Source organism: Boleophthalmus pectinirostris, unplaced genomic scaffold, assembly GCF_026225935.1.
Source record: "Boleophthalmus pectinirostris isolate CB_2022bp ecotype Guang Dong unplaced genomic scaffold, ASM2622593v1 HiC_scaffold_1, whole genome shotgun sequence".
Lineage (NCBI taxonomy): Eukaryota > Metazoa > Chordata > Actinopteri > Gobiiformes > Gobiidae > Boleophthalmus > Boleophthalmus pectinirostris.
The window spans coordinates 18,582,014-18,600,909 of record NW_026570970.1 but is presented as its reverse complement, the minus strand read 5'-3'; the positions used below and the strand labels follow the sequence as shown (position 1 = coordinate 18,600,909).

Below are 18,896 nucleotides of genomic sequence, written 5' to 3'. Positions count from 1 at the left end.
AAGTCAGTTACGCTAGAAACGTAGGGAGATTGATTGACAGCCTGTCAGCTAACAGATAACGAGGCAGTGTCGTTATCTATTGGCAAATGTTTAGCTGGCCCCACCACGTCCAGAGTTGATGAATTTTTATTCTCTTTTTTTTGGTCATCATAATTACAAGGCTACTGCACCTCTATAATGCTATCATTGACAATTTGAAACAAAAAAAAATCCTCCATACAACCTTTAAAGCACCAGACAAACACTGCGCCCCCAGACGCGTCCAATGCAAGCAGAACTCTGCTGCCCTCTTGTGGTAAGTCCAGATAAACACTGTTCAGTGGGAAAAGGGGAGAAGTGGTGAAATCCAGCCCAGGTTTTTATCTATACTGGGGTGTAGATCGTGTCAGTGTGGACTATAAATCCAGTCCATGATTTGTACCAGATCCTGCGCTTCTGGAGTTTCGTGCGTGCGGCTCCTTGCTTTGTGTTGTCAGGCAGAAGGCGCACCGGCGTGTCTTCTCTGCGTGGCCACGGTAAACCGTACTTCATTACCGTGAAACATTTGCTCTTTGCCAGCTGCGTGTTGCCGAGATGTCGGCTGGGCTGGAGTCTGGGTTTTCGAGCGAAGAAGTGCTCACGGCCCGTTTTCCTCTGCACCGCGCCTGCAGAGACGGGGACATTGGCGCCCTGCTCTCTCTGCTCCAGAGCACCGCTAACCCGGCTGACCTCGCTGTGGAGGACACCTTTTACGGCTGGACGCCCATTCACTGGGCTGCGCACTTTGGAAAGGTGCGTATTTACTTTAATTTAGTCTTTCTGTTGTTGATACGTAACATTTGGTACTGCTAATACTTGGAGGATGAGCTAATAGTGCCGCGAAGACATGGCGCTGTCTCCTCCTCGGCCATTTCCTGATGTTTTCACTGTTCACTGGCGAGACAGACGAGCAGTCATCGCCACAACTTACACACTGTGAGAAAGTGACTATTTGAATTGGCACTTCTGCTTAAAATATACATGTTTAATATGTGCATTTTCTGTAATGACATAAGCCATTTTATTGTCCTAGTACGTTCAGTTCAGTTGAGCGCATAGACTCTGTGGTCGAGCGGGAATATTGTAGCCCGAAGGCTACATTACCGAGCCCCTTTCAAGAAAACCGTAAACCTCAAAAATGTGTCTTATTTGTAGGCTGCTTGTCAAGTATGTTTTAGGAAACACGGCTTGAATCTGTCCGAATAAAAACATTTCTATTCACTCTCACAACAGGATGGACCCAGTTTTCTCAATTTTTCCATGTTATCTTGTCCGCACTTGCCCTGACTGTTTCAGTCATGTTTAATAGTTGTTGTTTTTTTTGCTTCTCTGTTGACAGCTGGAGTGCATCATGCGCCTAGTTGAAGTGGGCTGTAGTGTGAATGCAGTCACTTCCAGGTTTGCCCAGACTCCCACTCACATTGCTGCGTTTGGGGGACACCCTGAGTGCCTGTTGTGGCTTCTCAAAGCTGGTGCAGATATTAACAGACAGGTAGGATGCACTGCACACTTGTAACTCAAACATAAATAGGTGTAAGATAAACTTAAATCCACCCAAGGGTCATGAACCTTTAAGTATTATGTTGTGTCTGAGTCCTAGACTTGACCCATATTTCACAGAGGCAGTGCTTGTATTAACATTGGAAGAATTGTATAGAGGTTCTCATGGTTTCTCTTGTTCTACTTTCTGCTCAGACGCTGCTACTGACTGACTTAAATATATATTTAATGCTTTGCTGCACAGCTGGGAGAAATTGGATTTGTAGGTCAGGATGACATAATGTGGTGTTGTCATCATGCAGTACTGTATATTTAAAGTGGCGTAAATGAAGGCAGACCCAGTAACCCTGTATTTTAGAATGATATTGTGATAGTTTCTGTATCTGTCTGTTGTCTTGTCTGGAGAGTGACGCGAGGTGCGTGGGTGGTTGTAAAAGTCTAGGTGAAATGTTCAGCCATGAATTAAACCTACTTTTACTGCTTTTGTTCTTTTGATCTCTACTGATGTCAAGGAAATTCCTCTTCTGTAAATGTAATGCCACATTTTGTCATCATAGGACTATGTGGGCGAAACGCCCATCCACAAGGCTGCTCGAGCGGGCAGTCTGGACTGCATCAATGCTCTCTTGGTTCAGGGAGCTAAAGCTGAGTAAGTTCTGTGACCACATCCCTCTCCTCAAACTTTTCATTTTGTGTTTTTACAAATAATATAGTAATAACTTTTATTTATTTATTTACTTTTTTACAAGGAATCACCAACAAACTCAATGAATTGCCAGTTCAACGTTCATTAAACTGAAGCCTATTTCAGTTGTAATTGCTGATTCTTATAGCTGTCAGAAACAGTGGTTGGTGTGTTGCAAACAGATTTAACAATGATGATGAGTAAGGCTGTTTTGATATCTAATAACTATAGAAACAACCTCTATCCTCCATGAGGCCCATCCAAACAACTCCCCACACCAAATAACACCACAGTGCTGAGAGGTTCAACTATGGCTGTGCTTAACCACAGCCTAATTTACTGAGTAATTTGATTTGGCCATGAGTATTACACAGGATTTCAGTAATGTCTCACGAGTCTATTGTTTCTTATTTGTTATTATTATTATTGGAGTCTAGTAGACTCTACTTAAATAATTACTAGAGTCTAGCAACTGTGAGTTTTTAACTGTGAAAAGTGCAAATGCCATCATGTGGAACATTCCAAGAAACCTGATGCACTGCCTATGATAATGAGTCGCTGTAAGAAGCGCTCTTTAATTAGTCCAGTCACCCACCCTTTTATATCCAGTAACATACTTTTTATCTGTATTTGTGTACTTCAGTCTAAGCGCATTATAATAACTGTTTGATGGTGATCCCTTGAATCTGAAAGTTAATACACTAAATTGTTGCTGTTAGGGCAACAATGTATATTAAGCTGCCCTCTCTGTGTAATAAAAGTAAATGATCAGTTTATTTTTAATTTCATGGCCTTAGATTTTAAGACAGTCTGCTGGATTAATGTGGAAGTTATGGCTTATTGAAATGTTGATGTAGTGTACACCTGAAAGGGCATCTTAATGTAACAGTTGAAATTCCCTATTTTTCCTAGACCAATTTGCATGATCTTTGTTGAAACTAAAGTGTGGTTTTCTATGTTAACATTTGTTTTGGTTACTGTCTTACACAGCTGGAATGGCCAAATGCACAAGTACTGAGCGCGTCCAAAAACAAGATTAACTGTTGCATAGAATAAAACACATTACAAACACGGACTGAATATAATTGCATTAATATTAAGTCGGTAAATAGTTTTAAAGGTTGCTTCTGAGAACTCTGATTGAATATGGAAAAAAGGCTAAAAAGCTTCGGACAGTGTAATCCTAATAAAACCAAAACAAATTAGCCATGTATTGTATTTTATTTAATAACCTGTGCTCCGTTAACCAATGTTGAGTAGTCAAAAGAACGAGTAACGTCACTTCAAAATATTACTTGAGTAGTAAAAAGTAGAGGTCCAAGAAATTAACCAAGTATGAGTATAAAGCAGGTTGATGAATTACATCAGGACAAAACATCAAATAATGTACAAAATCAGACATTTTGAAGTATGGACAGCAAAAAAAACCTGAATCTTATTAAGGAGCAGTGCACAAATGTTCAAATCATTGTCAACATTTAGATTTTTATGTTTTTTTATAGACATTATTTATAAACTCAAGAAAGAGTACTATTTCTTAAGACAAAATATATTACTGAATAGGTAAAAGTATGCAGTCTGAGTAGTAACTCGGTACTATCCACCTCTGCCATTCTAACCTTTATTTAAGTGAGAGGCAAAAAATCACCACTGAATTTTAGTAATTTAGAATTTACTTTAAGTTTCAACTTTAAGTTTCAAGTTAATTTACATTGGAAATAAAAAGAAAGTCAAATCAAAAATAAAATAAAGTCAATAAAAACTCAAGCATAGCTGCTTATTTGTAAAAAAAAAATAAAATAATAATAATAATAATGCAACACAAAGTACTGTTTAGTTTAATAGCATATTAAAAAATACTTGGAGTTTATAGATTTTATTTTAAAATGCATAACTTTAACCTGTAACTATTAAAGCCTAACATCTCACAAAGCCTAAATCTCTGGAGGAAGATTGCTTGAAAATCTTTTGCAATGCATAGAAAAAAAGGAAATTCCTTTTAATACTTCTATTTAATTTCTGTGTTTTATATCTGTAACCTCCAAGTATGCATTTATAGCAGAAGCTCAGATTTCCTTTTGCATTTGGTTATTTTCTGATTAGTAATGTCTAAAAGTAAATGTTTATTTTTTCCATTTACAGATTGAACATTAAATGGGTAGTTGAGGTTAGGCAGCTTTTCATATGAGAGAAAACACAGGGTACAGGGAGTGATGAGGCTCATGACAAAATGAACATTAAAAAAATCTGTGCAAAATAGTAATCTGTTTGAATTATTTTCAATGTTTTTTTTTTATTTTTTTTACTTCAAACGAAGAAAAGGTTTGCAAAATTATTGAAACCCTAATTATACGTTATATACCTTTTTTCAACTACTTTAAATTGTTGAATTTACATTTCATGTGATCCTTCTCCAACTGGGTTCTGTTGATGGACCTTTCTCTTTTTTTCTGATATTCAATTCACTCTCTCTTTCAGTTGTGTTTTTGGAGAAGACATTCATTATGTATGGAGCTTAAGTCTGCTTACTACTCTAGCAGATACCACATATCAAGACTGGATCACATTAGAAACTATAACTATAATTATAATACTTATGTTTCTAACAATTATATCTTGGGTAAATTAATCCTTTACCAAGAAGAAACCTTTTCCTTTGTCATGGATGGCATGATTCTTCCACCTTCTTGAAACCAACTTCAAATCAAGATGTCTTACCGGTCTGAAGCAAAAGCAGAAGATGCCTTTTTGTACAGACGTTGGCAGATCTCTCCTCTGACGTGAATGTCACATCAAGCAAGCACAGTGTCCCCACTTCACCCATCTGAACACCACCACCCAAGGATTTCCTACTCTTATAATATTCTTGCTTTTTAAAGGCAATATTAGACTTCTATTGAAGTCAATTGAAATGTTATTGTATTTATTTAAACAACTTATTAAGCAGTCAAATATTCCTAATAATGAAATTAATTGAGTAAAGGGTAAAAGGTAATGTTTAATTTGTCATGAGCCTCAGAGGAGGTAAGATGGTGTCTGGTTAGGACAGCAGCTGGCAGCTCAGAGTTAGACACAGTTGGAAATGAGAGAAGGGCAAACCAGCTTTAGCTTTTGTGTATATATATGATCTATGAACTATGTTATGCTAACACTCATTTTGTTGAATGCCATTTCACTGTTCAGAAAATTTCTACAGAGATGTTTTTGTTTGTATGTCTCAGTATTAACCATATACAATAATACAGTCTGTTTTGACCTATATTCTTTGTCACCTTTTCCTTTATGAAAGTGACAATAAGTTACTCCAAACGTTTTGATACTGTTAACAGAACCAGAACCGTACGTCTTAATGTTTTTCAGCTATTGAATTGGAAATGACTTGGTTTTTTCAAGTAATCCTAGAAAGGGGGAGAATAGACACTGCTGAGTCTGCCCCGTTCCCTGGGATAGCCGCACTGTTGTGGCATTGAGTGTTCTCACTATCGCTTCCTATCTACACACTGGCAAACTGTTGAGGTATTTCTTGCGGTGATTGGTTTTAATGCTAGGTTTTTAAATGAATCACAACTAAAGAAATATACCTGCATGCTTTGCTTCTTATCCATAATTGTTTATATATTTAGTTTTTGTTTTATTTTTATATATTTTGTTTCTGGTCTTGTCAACTAACCATAGGAGCCCTTTAAAAGGACAGGTTTAATCACGTGAGTCACATGTCAACATGTAGCATGATTGTAGGTTGCCTCTTGAAAGTTAGACAGTAGATAGAGAAGATATAATCTGTGCTTAGGACGGGAAAAGCAAAGCATACCAGGCATTTATAAAGAATTAACGCTTCCTTTGTTTTATTAATTTGATATTTGATTTTTCAAATGATGGTCTCACCAAAAGGAATGGCTGAAGTATAGGCAATCTATGTTTAATTATTTGTAAACTATAAACTCCTGGTTAATTTTAACTAGAGTTGTCAGCACTTTGTAAATATTGTGCACTGACCACTGAACATTGACTGTACATGGGCAACTATTAAGAATAAATACAATAGAATAGTATTTAGAATAAATGCATTATTCACTTTAATTTAGTATGTCAAGTTTAGAATAGAAACTTTTAAAATTATTTTCACATGGGAGATGTTTGTTAAGATCAGTACAGTAATACTAATGAACTAGTTCCATCTCTCGTCTCTGCCTGGGCCACTAGTAATTAAAAATGTTTTATTAGAATGCCCCTTGAGATGTTCCATCTCATTTTTGAGGGGGTTCAGTCGAGTTCTTAACATACAGTAATGCACCCATAAATGTTACTTATTTTAACCAGAGAGAATAAATAATAAAAGAATAACCTAATAGTTATTACTCACCTGGACTGAGTTTAGCAGCTTCATAGCAAAATGTGTAAATTTAATGTTTGTATATTCCTTAGTGAGACCATTTTATAATTTTATAAACTTATGAGAAAAATTGGAAGCGTTAATTTGAAGGGTACGATGTGCAACAAGTTGTGTGATTTTACTTTTATGATTTTTGAATCTTTTGATTGTTTATGAAATGTTCATTGTGCACTAGTTCTTGAAATGTATTTTTTTTCTCCACAAATTTAGTTCAAATGTAGATAGATCACCTTTTACACAATGACTGACCAAACAGTAAACTTGTCACTACATGACTGTACATGTTACTGTAAACCTAAACAAATTTGAAATTTTTCATTCAGTATAGTTGTAATTATAGAAACTCTCATTGTTGCTCCTTTATGGTGCAATATAAGTAAACTATTGTGTCATGCTTAAATGAATCAGGATAGCATCTCTGTTAAACAAATCTGCACACCTACTGGCTTTAATGCTGGTTATCTTAAAGTTAGTTCAGTGCACTAGCTTGTGTGTTAATGGGGTCTGCGTTTGCCCCTCACAGAGGACAAAGCTTTAATAGGGTACAGTGCTTGTGTGGTTACACCATACTGTTTGTGCATTCATTTTGTCACTTCAAATCACTTTAGATTTGCTGCACCATGGCATGGTTAACACAACTGTTATATCACAAGAAAATGTTTACATTTTGAAGAGCAATGAAGTCTTTTTTTCTTATTTCTCACCATTTCAACTTTCTTTATTGTTTTTGTATGAAGACCCATGGATTTCTTGATCTTGAAGATATTTTCAAATTTTCTTTGCTTTCTTGTGGAGTGTTGACCGGAGACCACCCTCTACACATACCCCTGAAGAATGTTGTCTATTTTTATATTTTTACTTTTATTTTTAAAAGAATTGCTACGTGACATTTTTACATTATAATAATGTTTCTAAATATTTTTGGCACTGTTAACTGACATCACAAGTACTTTTTTAATTCGTCGTTCTAACTCCAGGCGACATACTTGGATCTTATGTCATCTTACCTCTGCAAAGTCTTTGACTTCAACGCAAAACTTTTTTTTTGTATTTTTTTGTATTTTTTTTAAACACCAAAGTTGGCTTAACCATGCCATGTTTTGCAGTTTCCTGTTTTGGGACTATTTATTTCAAATTCAAATGATCCAAAGTGATCACACGTCATTTCCTCCAAGATGACGTAGAGGGTGTCAGGATAGTTCAGATCAGGTTGTGTCTGTACATACTGTTTGCATATATGTGTGTGTGTCTGTCTATGCAGGAGTGTAGTAGAGGGAGAGTGTGTGTGTATGTGTGTGAGAGAGAGTGCGTGGCCTTTGTGTGTATGTAAATGTGTATATGTGTGTGTATGTGTGTGCGCGCGTGTGTGTTTGTGTGTGACTCCTTCTGCAGGTGTGTGTTGGTGACACTTGTTCTTTTTGTGCAGTTTGAGGAATGCCAGTGCGCTGACTGCTGCCGACCTGGCCCACGCACAAGGATTCCAGGAGTGTGCAGAGATTCTGTCCAATGCCCAGAACTTCCAACAAAACATGGCCCAATCCCAAAACAGGCCTTTTGTGAACGGCACAGCCCAGAATGGGGGCCACTCTCACCCCTCGGTCCAGGGACGCAGTTTCTTGAATGGCACTCCAAACAGAAAGAGGTCATTTGAAGGCATTGAACTAAACCCAGTGAAAAAGGCTAGACCCATTGGTAGGCCGATTATTGAATTCAACATGAACACAAAACTTGCAAGTGCTGTTTATAAAGGTTTGTCAATACTTGTTTTTTAGGTCTGGACATGGCCCCAGTTTATCTAAACGGGAATGGGCCACTGGGAGGTGCTCAAGATGTTCAAATGGAAAGCACAAACATGGAGTTGTCCTTTGCTACAAGCTCAGGTGGGCCAGGATCCTTTGCATTAGAGTTAAACGGGTATGCAGCTCCAAGACAAGACGCTGCAAGCCAACCAGCCAAAGAGCTGGAAGTGATTACAGTGGCATCGATGCAGACTCACTGCCACTACACCAATTCATATGCTTACCTGTAGAGGGCTTTGTACTTTGTTGGTCTCCAGGTTACATTTAGTGTGGCTGGGCTGTGTTTATGCGTAATATGCAAACCTGTTGTTTTGGGGGTGGTGGGAGTATACATTGATAAATGTAAAGGTGTGTACTTAATGTAAGTGCATATACTTATCTGACTTCAGCTTAAGTACTGTGCTATACACTAGTCTTGCATATGTGTTTGAATTTGTAAAAGAATCACTTTGAAGAATAATTCCCTTTTTATTATTGCAATTTTATCACACCAAACATTGATAATGTCAAATTCTGCAGTCATTTTACAAATGTCAGTATTTGTCAAAATATTTGTGAACTCCTCCATATGTACAACATATGGATTTATTTAGTTACTTAATAACAGTATATTAAATCCAAAACATATCCTAAAATGAAAGTAACCGGTTTAATCTAAAGAATTGACCACTTTATTGCATTTTCATTAAATAACTTCTTAAAGTTTGAGTTGCTCAAAATACTTGAGTCTTGTTAAAGGTTGTTATTTGTTTGTGTAACTTATTTGTTGGTAGTTTTGTTCAGTTAGAAAGGGATTTTTGTGTTTTAAACCAGCACTTTGGTGTGACGCGCTCATTGAATGAGTAGCTGTTAGACTTTAGTACTTTGATATAAATAAGGCCCTGCATGAATTTGTACACATTTAAATAAGCCTTACTTATTACTTTGAGATAAACAGTGTTGATAAGCAACAGTGCAACTGTTTTTACTTCATTTTATCTACTTTTTGACTTTTGAAATCATTTTCTGTGTTGTGGCATGTACTGTTTTTTGTTTTATTTTTTTTGTAAAAGTATTAAGTTTCACATTTGAGATGCATTTTCTAGCACTTAACAATGAGAATATTCTGTTTTGCTATGGATACAATTCTTAATTAAATACAAAACATTTAACAGACTTATGATTGTGGTGGACTTTTTTGTATGTTTTTGTTCACTATTTAATCTTCACTTACTAGATTCTTACTGTACTGTGTTTCACCCTTATGCCCACAGCTCACAAATGCTGAAATACTTCTGCAAAAAACTAGGTCACTGTGTCAGGTCAGAGCCTTATTTGGAGATCTTATATTTCCAATAAGGTCTTGAACTTGTACTAGAATATAAGGCTGTGGAATGCATTTCACAATGTGTAGTTATAAATGTTAATATTGTGTTTTAAACATTGTAATATTTAGTAATAACTTAAAAACGCAAAATGCATATATTTTATAAACTTGGTATATTTTTTTCAGGGAAAGGAAGACTTAATAATATTATATATTTGTTGTTTGCAGTGACAGATGAAAGGCTCTTTACCCCAAATGGTCACAGCCAACCTCAGCCCCTGCTTGGGTGCGGCCCGGCAGCAGAAATCAGACATGCTCACAGTGATTTGCTTGAGATCCACGGTACAGCAGGCAGCCAGGTGGAGCACCAGAAGTCCGTGACTGCAGAGCAACTGTACGACCATGCATTTTACAACACCATGCTTCTTTATCATGGATCTTAAAATCGGAATTCAGAGTGGTACCACGTTTCTGCCTAATACACAGTATCATATGCCTAAGCATAAAGACAATTGGCCTTCAATTTGATTAGTTGACCAGTATTATTCAATAGGGCATTATTGTTTAAAGAAGAAATACAGTGATTTTGATTCTGTTAAAAATTCCATCTAACACTAGACAAATGTGCAATGGGGCTCAGTCATTAGTCTCCTATGTTTTGTCTTGATACAACTAGTTGTGAATTTCTGTTAAGTAATTGTGATTTTATTTAATAAAAGTGCTTAAACATGGTTATTAGTTTTGTGATTACAGCATGGGCTACCCTTTATCTTTTGCAGGCATTAAAGTCACTCTATAAAACTTTGTAAATGGGGCTATGGGGCTACCCCATCCTGTCCTCACGTGTTCGGCAACGGCTGTACATTGGTACAGTAGTACAGTGTGCTGCAGGTCACCTGTCTTCAGCCCGACCTTCACTCTGCACAAACATCACGTCACTCTAGTCACGCCCACGGACGAGCGCGTCCATCACGACAAAGGGGGGGATTAAAAGACTTTAATCTTATTAATGTTATTTAGAAACAATTCCTAACCTTAGACCAGACCTGGCTTAGACCATTGTCATTTATTATGTTTATGTATATCGTGCGTAACTTGGTAAGGTTTACATAACTGTACATAATTGGTTGTATTAGCAAAAGAGCTCCCCTGAGCATGAAGTGGTACGTCTCTGTAAACCAAACTGGGCTAACCTGAGTGCTGGGATTAACGGAGCCGACCGGGAGCTAAAGGGGAGCGGGTGGTGTCAAGTAACCTCCTCGTAAATAAGGCAAACATTTTAATAAAAAAAAAGACCTGTATACTAAACCTGGTCTTGATACGGCTAGCACATTAAAGAGTCATGTCTACACCGGCTAGAAGAAGACTTATGAGAGATTTCAAAAGGTGAGTTGTCAAAATCGACTGTGACATTAGCTTCCTACATTTTGCTAACATTAGCATAGCATCATATAATTTGTCATCATATTGTATTAAAATACAAATACACTTTAAATTGGTTAAAAATGTATATTCTTATTACATTTTTAAGTGGAACTACTTAATATAGCGTTTATTGTTTATCGGTGGCCGTGTTCATTTACAGTTTGATTAGTTGAGCCACTGCATGTTAGCAGCTCGTCTACGTCACATAAAATAGGTGCTGTTAGGTGAGACTGAAATATATATATTTTTTTCCCCACATGAGTTTATAATAAAGCCATAGTTGTGCGTACATTTCTATTTACTTAGCAAAACACTTGAAATGTGCTTGGAAGATGGGATCATATTACTTTATTACTCATATTACTCAACGGACCCGTTTCTTTTGAATGTTCAAGTAGTTGTAGTTGGGGTATTTTACATTTGGTTTCACAATTCAAACATTTGGTGTATAGGCTACAAGAGGACCCTCCAGCTGGTGTGAGTGGTGCGCCATCAGAAAACAACATTATGGTGTGGAATGCTGTCATTTTTGGGTGAGTTAGTGAAATTTAATTCATATTTCTGCAAAGCCACCTGTCATCATATCACATAATCTGATTGATGTTTTAGGCCCGAGGGGACGCCGTTTGAAGATGGTGAGAAATATATACTACATAAATTTGATGCATATTTTGTAAAAACAATTAATGTTGTTAATGCTATGCTTTCAGGTACATTTAAACTCATTGTAGAGTTCACAGAAGAATATCCCAATAAACCACCCACAGTACGATTTGTGTCGAAGATGTTTCATCCAAATGGTAAGGAGCATTTTCTTCTTCTTTTTTTTTTTTTTTTTTTAAATTGAACTCTTGAATTGAAAATGGTGAATATTTTCAACAATATATACTGTCCTCCCAGTCTATGCAGATGGAAGTATATGTTTGGACATTTTGCAAAATCGCTGGAGTCCAACTTATGATGTGTCTTCAATCCTAACATCCATTCAGGTAAAAACAAACCACTGCTATGGCTGTCAATTACAAGGCGCTCAAGTTATAATTAGTGTTTGGTGTTATTAATTGATGACTACAATAATTTTATTTTATGACACATAAGTAAATCCTGAGTATTACATTATTTCGTTATGTGCTGCTGTAGTGTTCTGACAGCAGGCAGCAGATGTAGTAATTCATCTTTGTTTTCACCTTTGTTTTTGTGTGCCTCTGTTGGCCAATGAGTACTGCTCATGAAACAGCATCCCTATGTCCAGGGAGGGGAGAGGTGGTGCTCGAGGGAATAAAAAAATGCTCTTGGTTGATGGAATCAGTCAAATAATTCATTTCAATATTTAATCAAACTGAATGACTGATGTGTAAAATATATTACATAAATATATTGAGTATACTTTTTTTTCCCCCCCTACAGTCTCTGCTCGATGAACCAAATCCCAACAGTCCAGCCAACAGTCAGGCTGCTCAGCTTTATCAGGAGAACAAGCGGGAGTATGAGAAACGTGTGTCTGCCATTGTCGAGCAAAGCTGGAGGGACAGTTGACCTGACAATCACCGTAGCTGTTTCCATTGTGTGCGCTGCAATTTTTAGTCAAGTACCTCTTATATTTGCCCTAGTCCCCCAACCACACATTTTTATTTCAAGCTTTTATGCACTTTACCTCCAATTTCCACCCTCATATAAAGTCTTTTTTAGTTGACTGCCAGGAATAATCTTTTTTTTTTTACCGTTGAAGTCCATCAGGAGAACTGTTCTGAATCTTGCCTTGTTTTTTTTTGTCAGTATGGACTAAAGGGACATTGCCTTGCTTTCTAATGTATTTCACCCAGTTTAAATCACTTCTGGATTAATTATGTTGAATCTTTGAGGGCCATGTCATGGGCTCATATTGCTGTGCCCAACTGCTCTGTTAGTGTATATTTTTACACAGCAGTTTTCAGGGTTTCTTAGTGGTATATAGGGAAGGCATTCAAGTAGCCCAAACCTCACTGGGGAAAATTATATTGGACAACTTCACATTGTCTTTGCTGTGTTGTGAACTCTGTTACATGCATGAAAAGTGTGTCATAATTTTGTTCAGTACTTGTGTAAATAAGAATCACAACTAAAACTTTATGTACAGATTTTGCACTGGTTGTTCTCATACCATTTTCAGTACTTGTAAATAAAAAAAGCAGTTTCTTCATGACATGTTAAAATAGTTTAAGGTGGATTGTTTGCCATGAAAGAGTCTATATGCTCAGAGTCTGAAAATACCTTTAATGTATAACTTGCATTAATTGCATGATGGAAACAATGTAAGTGCAGGAGTTGATGCATGCAGGTTTTAGAGAAAGGGGTACTCTGGTCAAACTTTTCATTTGCAAAAATAATTTTACAAGGGCATTCTACTGGCTGCGCAAACAGCATTAACAGTAAATACAAATAGGAAAGGTACAACATTAATACTACTGAGTCCATAGGCACAGATAGCCATGCTACCTGTTGTAAGCCCTCTCCTTCTTAGCCCTTTCTAAGGCCTTGTCCATTGTCTTCTCATTGTCTCCTCGGCACTTGGGACAGAACCATTTGCCTTTAGGCTTGTGATGTAGCCCTACACAGGAGAAGTGGAACCACTCAATGGGACATTCATCATTATCACAGCCAATCATCTCACCGTAGGACACCTGTTCACACAGACAGTATGTGGGCTCATCAGGATCAATTGGCAAATCTGGAGGAGATACTTCACGCTCGGACTTTCCTTTAGACCTTTTCTTCTTTTTAGATGATGCTTTTGCTCTTTTCTCTCGTGATGCCCCTCCTCCCACATCTTCAGAATGATCTAAACCTCCATAACTTTCACGATTTTCTCCATTTTTCTGCCGCCTCGAGCGCTTTCCTCCTGTCTTGTCTGCACCACCGGAGCTTAGGGTAACCTCATCTCGTTTTTTCTCATGATGACCAGTTTTGCCTGGTGTTATAGATGCTACTGCTGCTGCTGATGATGTGAGGGAGGCTGCAGTAGTGGTCAGTGAAGTGGCTGTTGTCACATGACTTTCTGGAACTTCTTGAGAGGACAGGAGTACTTCAGAATGCCAATCCATCTGTCGTGTTCGGTTCTCCACCAACTCCACCTACGAGTACAGCAAAATGCACAAATAATTTCCCCTTATAAAATGGTGTACATGATGCAGTAATTTTATAGACACCATGAAGCATACCATTTGACCAGCAATTTGAATCTTTTCATCTCCGAGCTCCTGACTGCGGATCAGGGCCCGCTGAATTGATATTTGAAGTTTTCGCCTTTGAACAGAGTCAGTTTCTTGGCAATATTTTTCATAAGCTTCATCAAGCTCTATCAGGACATCTGAAAAGTGCACATGTAAGTGTTAAAGGAATCACCTAATAATATTAAGCACCATTAGTAGAACCTAAATTCAACAGAATGGACCCCAAAGACAAGTGACCACTTTGTGGAAGCTAATGAGTCTCCAAATAAATATGTCAGATAAAATACCCTGATATTTGGCGTCAATTTCTTTCATGATGGACACACTTCGCTGCAAATCACAGGGCAGAGACTCCACCAGGTCCAGATATTCCTCCACGTATTTGACGACATGGCCTGGTTCGCCATTGGTTGGGTTTAACATGTCCGCTTAACACTGCGTTCAACACTGGAGAGAGACATAGTTCAATGTGTGTTTTTTAACCTACGTCAACGTAATTCTAAAAAGATTTTGACTGAAAATACTTTTACTAGCCAATTAACTCTTCAGAATAAGAACATAACTCAGAACACACAATAACGTAGTATTACAATTTTATGAGATAGCAGGTAGAGTTAGCGATCAAGAGGGGTAACGTTAATCGGAAAAGATTTAGTTATCAGCTCAAAGACAAAATGCATAACTTGCATGTACTGAATGCTGCTAAAATAACGTTACATAGTAAAATGTAACCGTAAAACATAGCACATGAATGATGGTGTTTCATGTAAGCTAGTTTGGTTAAAATGAATAGAAATGTTAACAAGTCTTGGTGTATTTGCAAACACAAGTATTATCAAATAGTAACGAAACGTATCACAAGCTCTACAGAATATACATATGTAACATAATGGCTAAGCTAACTCATAAAATCGTCAAGAGTTTTGACACCGTAAGCGCGCAAACATTTAACGTGTAACATTGTCCCATACAGCTCGAGATAACGTCAGCCAATTCAGCTTATGTTATGCGCCAAACAAGCGTTAGACAATGCTCGCAAGTGAAGACACAAGTAACCGCGTGTAGCAAATGTAGAATATATCAAAGTTAGAGGACAAACCGTGTGTTTGTTGTTGTCGTGAGCCCTGTCGATGATGTGCTAGTTCACTCAGGTTGCTGCTAGCACTGCGTCACGTGTCGTCATTCAGTAGCACGACGCATGCGCAGTGTGTAGCGTCCGGGCTCCGTTCTGTTTCCAGTTTGTGATGGAGCCACATGGATGGATCATAAAATATAACAAAATCATGTTCTAGTCTAATCATGTGTGACTTGAAAACAATCAATACCGCGAATATGTCCAATAATTGCATTTCTAGCGTTCTGTATTTCTGTATTGTTGGAGCTATAGGTGTATTTTGTTTGAGCTGGCAACCTGAATAATCACACCACCTTTACAACTGTGTATGCTTACGTTGAGTGTACAATACATGAAAATGAAACATTAAGGAATCAATGAAACCATAAAACAGAAATGTACAAAATAGATAAATGAGAACACTGCCTCTGTAGTAATAGAATAACCCAAACTTTATTTACGTTACTTTTTAACTTTCAAATAACTTTTTGAAAGCAGAGCCGATCTCCTGAATCATATCTGATGTAGTGGTAGATCTGCCATTTCTCTGAAATGCTTGATTGTTGCACTGTCTGGTAAGAGAACAAGCCCCATATGCTGCAACCACTGATGGATTCATACTAAATAAAGAAAAAAACATAATAAATATAACTTTATTTTATAACTATTGTGTTATAAATTTTGTGATAAATTACCAAAAACAATCTCACCCTCTAAAGATTTCAGCAACGGAAGCACTATGGGCCCAATGTGCCATCACTCCCATAGATCCAGAAAGAAGATCACCTTGTCCACCGCAACGCCGGCCACTTCCTTCAGTGCTGCAGGAAATAACTGAAGAACAAATTGACTTGTTATTGTTAAAAGTTTTACATCACACCTTATGTTCATGGCTGATATAGACCTTTGCTTCCATCTGTAATCAGATCATGTTCTCCTTTTAACACTACAGTGAGGTTCCCCATTGCGATGCTTAACTGTGTGACACTGAATTTGAGGTCACTGGTGTTCATAGATCCATGCACCTGCATATTCGCAAAGACAATTACTAACATAACATTAAAATATTTTGACTAGCTGTGCTAGATAACATACCAACACATCGTACAGTCTAGTAAACTCCATAATGTTCGGTGTAAGGATGCTCTTCTGATAACCTTGGATAATAGATGGCTGCTGTGTAATTAGCCACAATCCATCCTGTTGAAACAAAAATATATTTGTTAAATGTGAAAATCCCCATTAAGCCACAACATATGCATAGAAAATAAGGTACCTACTGCATCTATGACGATAGGAATGTCTCTAGTTTTTGACTTAATTATGATTTCCTAAAAATGAAAAATAAATAAGCAAATGTGTCTCTAAATCCTTATTTTGGATTTTCTACTCTTTAAAACTGCATACCTTAGCTGTTTGAAGTATATGATCATCTCTCCCAAGGCCTGGTCCCACCACAACACTGTGTAGCCTTGGAAGCCATTTTTCTATTTCTTCTAAGGCATTTGAACGGTCTCTGAATCAACATACAGCACAAATGTGAACATACATTATATAAATAGATAAATAAATCAAAAATAAAAAAATAAAAAAAACAAAATCAGTCAGATCTTTACTTACAAGACTGGGTGAACAATCAATTCAGGGCTGTATGATTTAATGACTGGTGCAGCCTCTTTAGTGCAAAACACATGGGCCAAATCAGCCCCCTGGAAACAAATCAATCAACAATATAAAACTTAATAAACCCCAAATCTAGGCTATATAATGACTTACCGCTTTCAGTGCAGAAATTGCAGCAAAATAAGGTGCTCCAGTGTACCTGAAATGACATACATCAGTATAAAAAAAAAAAGTTAAAAACAATTACAGGGAAATATTATTTGTAACATACTCTTGGCATCCTCCGATGATTCCAATCCGTCCATCTTGTCCTTTATGCTTCTTGGATGTTAGTGGAGGGATTGTTCTTTTAACCAGTGCAAGAATGTCATCATCCATTCTGTGGTGGGATTTAGAGCTTAAACTGTAGAAACGCTCAAACACTGGGAAAGAACAAGCAAAACAATATTTTTAGTTTGAAGCAACAACTAAGCTTTGGTGTATACATACAGTACAAACATGTGGTCACAATGCTGAAAAGAAATATAGATAAAAATATATATATATTTATCTCATTTATATTATATAACAATGCACAAGCACCCTTTTCGCAGGAGGGCAGTCTGTATTAGAAATAACACAATAAAAATATAAGAAGTAGTATTTTTTCCCTTTTCTTCCTTACATATTTTTCATGAGCTTACTTTTATCGTCTTCACATAAAATAAAAACAAATTCCACTTCAAGGCTTTCAGAATGGCACATAAAATACCTCCTAAATGCTGTAAATCTTGGTTTGGATTGTGCGGCCTGAAAGACTCCCCTTGTGTTGAAGTGCCTCTGATATGACTAGGCTGATTGTCTGTACATGTAGCAGGAGTGGAAGAAGAACATGGTCTGGTTGAGGAGATACTGGTAAACATCTGTCCCAACATCTGGAACATGTGCATCTCTCGGCCATGTTCAGCCTCTCTCCTGCAATCTTCTGCCTTTAAACGCTGCTCCTCCACTCGATAGAAGTTCTCCTCTGCCTGGGCACTCTGCTCCAGAAACTGTTCCAGAAGTTTCTCCAGGGGAAAGTTAGTTCGGCGTCTCCGGGGTCGCTTGGGTGTTCGAGCAGGCAAAGTGTTTCCTCTATGACTGCTAGACTGAGGATTTACAGTGGCACCTAAAATAAGAAGTGTTAATGTTAAACTCAGAGCCACAAGAGCATATATTAACCTGTGTATTGAAAACTTTCTTTTGACTTACTACTTCTGTTCACTATTACTTTAACAGGAACAGGGCTTGGTGTGCTGCCATACTCCAACTTGACTTGAGTCTCAGGAGGACAATGAGAGTCCTCAGTATTTTCAGATTCTTGAGCATCCTCTCCCTCTTCATCGAGCCCATCCCCAGCTTCCTCTTCTCCGGGTCCAAATTCTAACATGTCTGGTGGGTTTGAAGTTGGACGATTGCTCAGGATGCCTTCCATAATGTCATAGAATTTACAGATTTTGTGATACTGTCCACTGTTGCGTAAGTTGCCCTCTTTAGCCAGTAAAAATTGCCTCTTGAGGCTTTTAATCCGTACCCTGCATTGCTCCGGGGTCCTGTCAAAACCCATCGCCGCCAGTCTACACGCTACGTCGCGATAAACGAAACTGTTCCGAAAGCTCCCATCCAGCGCTGTCTGGATGTCCTGCTCCCCCCAGATGTTCAACAAGGTCCTCGTCTCCACGTCCGACCACAAGAACCCCCGCGTGGTGTTTGAGTGCATGTCTGACCCACACTAAGCTTATTTTTGATTTAGGTCAGCTTTTAGCCGCTAGCTTTAGCTATCAAATCCGCTGGTGCCCTCTGCTC

The 18,896-nt window shown here is 37.7% G+C and overlaps 4 protein-coding genes across 5 annotated transcripts; 2 read left to right on the top strand and 2 right to left on the bottom strand.

Moving 5' to 3' along the window:
* Positions 1-436: 436 nt before the first annotated feature.
* On the top strand, positions 437-10,432 carry ankrd10b (ankyrin repeat domain 10b). The gene is made up of 6 exons (XM_020939152.2): positions 437-771; positions 1,358-1,510; positions 2,076-2,167; positions 8,023-8,288; positions 8,369-8,476; positions 9,930-10,432. Exons 1-6 carry the CDS (start codon positions 574-576, stop codon positions 10,142-10,144), a joined length of 1,032 nt encoding a protein of 343 aa, XP_020794811.1. The 5' UTR covers positions 437-573; the 3' UTR covers positions 10,145-10,432.
* A 454-nt stretch (positions 10,433-10,886) lies between these two features.
* On the top strand, positions 10,887-13,318 carry ube2al (ubiquitin conjugating enzyme E2 A, like). 2 transcript variants are annotated; one of them, XM_020939149.2, is made up of 6 exons: positions 10,894-11,087; positions 11,579-11,659; positions 11,736-11,761; positions 11,837-11,926; positions 12,027-12,115; positions 12,534-13,318. In XM_020939149.2, exons 1-6 carry the CDS (start codon positions 11,044-11,046, stop codon positions 12,660-12,662), a joined length of 459 nt encoding a protein of 152 aa, XP_020794808.1. In that variant the 5' UTR covers positions 10,894-11,043; the 3' UTR covers positions 12,663-13,318. The 2 variants fall into 2 exon arrangements, with proteins under 2 accessions (XP_020794806.1, XP_020794808.1); XM_020939147.2 differs by having other exon boundaries at positions 10,887-11,087; positions 11,736-11,926.
* Positions 13,319-13,359: 41 nt separating this feature from the next.
* ing1 (inhibitor of growth family, member 1) lies at positions 13,360-15,592 on the bottom strand. Its single transcript, XM_020939184.2, has 4 exons — positions 15,435-15,592; positions 14,623-14,782; positions 14,324-14,472; positions 13,360-14,236 (listed from the first exon to the last, which is right to left on the bottom strand). The coding sequence occupies exons 2-4, from the start codon at positions 14,756-14,758 to the stop codon at positions 13,598-13,600; spliced, it is 924 nt and encodes a 307-aa protein (XP_020794843.1). The 5' UTR covers positions 14,759-14,782; positions 15,435-15,592; the 3' UTR covers positions 13,360-13,597.
* A 291-nt stretch (positions 15,593-15,883) lies between these two features.
* On the bottom strand, positions 15,884-18,890 carry naxd (NAD(P)HX dehydratase). Its single transcript, XM_055160266.1, has 11 exons — positions 18,303-18,890; positions 17,824-18,219; positions 17,344-17,494; positions 17,226-17,271; positions 17,070-17,158; positions 16,857-16,965; positions 16,730-16,780; positions 16,545-16,649; positions 16,354-16,474; positions 16,160-16,283; positions 15,884-16,069 (listed from the first exon to the last, which is right to left on the bottom strand). The coding sequence occupies exons 1-11, from the start codon at positions 18,808-18,810 to the stop codon at positions 15,919-15,921; spliced, it is 1,851 nt and encodes a 616-aa protein (XP_055016241.1). The 5' UTR covers positions 18,811-18,890; the 3' UTR covers positions 15,884-15,918.
* Positions 18,891-18,896: the final 6 nt, after the last annotated feature.

Coding starts and splice junctions, on each gene's coding strand:
- naxd (XM_055160266.1), bottom strand. CDS start 18,810: ATGCACTCAAACACCACGCGGGGGTTCTTGTGGTCGGACGTGGAGACG. Junction 16,475..16,544: donor CTAGACTGTACGATGTGTTG/GTATGTTATCTA, acceptor GCGAATATGCAG/GTGCATGGATCTATGAACAC. Junction 16,070..16,159: donor GTTGCTGAAATCTTTAGAGG/GTGAGATTGTTT, acceptor TTCTTTATTTAG/TATGAATCCATCAGTGGTTG.
- ube2al (XM_020939147.2), top strand. CDS start 11,044: ATGTCTACACCGGCTAGAAGAAGACTTATGAGAGATTTCAAAAG. Junction 11,088..11,578: donor CTTATGAGAGATTTCAAAAG/GTGAGTTGTCAA, acceptor TTTGGTGTATAG/GCTACAAGAGGACCCTCCAG. Junction 11,927..12,026: donor GAAGATGTTTCATCCAAATG/GTAAGGAGCATT, acceptor CTGTCCTCCCAG/TCTATGCAGATGGAAGTATA.
- ing1 (XM_020939184.2), bottom strand. CDS start 14,758: ATGTTAAACCCAACCAATGGCGAACCAGGCCATGTCGTCAAATACGTG. Junction 14,473..14,622: donor AATTGACGCCAAATATCAGG/GTATTTTATCTG, acceptor TGCACTTTTCAG/ATGTCCTGATAGAGCTTGAT. Junction 14,237..14,323: donor TTCAAATTGCTGGTCAAATG/GTATGCTTCATG, acceptor CTGTACTCGTAG/GTGGAGTTGGTGGAGAACCG.
- ankrd10b (XM_020939152.2), top strand. CDS start 574: ATGTCGGCTGGGCTGGAGTCTGGGTTTTCGAGCGAAGAAGTGCTCACG. Junction 2,168..8,022: donor GTTCAGGGAGCTAAAGCTGA/GTAAGTTCTGTG, acceptor CTTTTTGTGCAG/TTTGAGGAATGCCAGTGCGC. Junction 8,477..9,929: donor GTCCTTTGCTACAAGCTCAG/GTGGGCCAGGAT, acceptor TGTTGTTTGCAG/TGACAGATGAAAGGCTCTTT.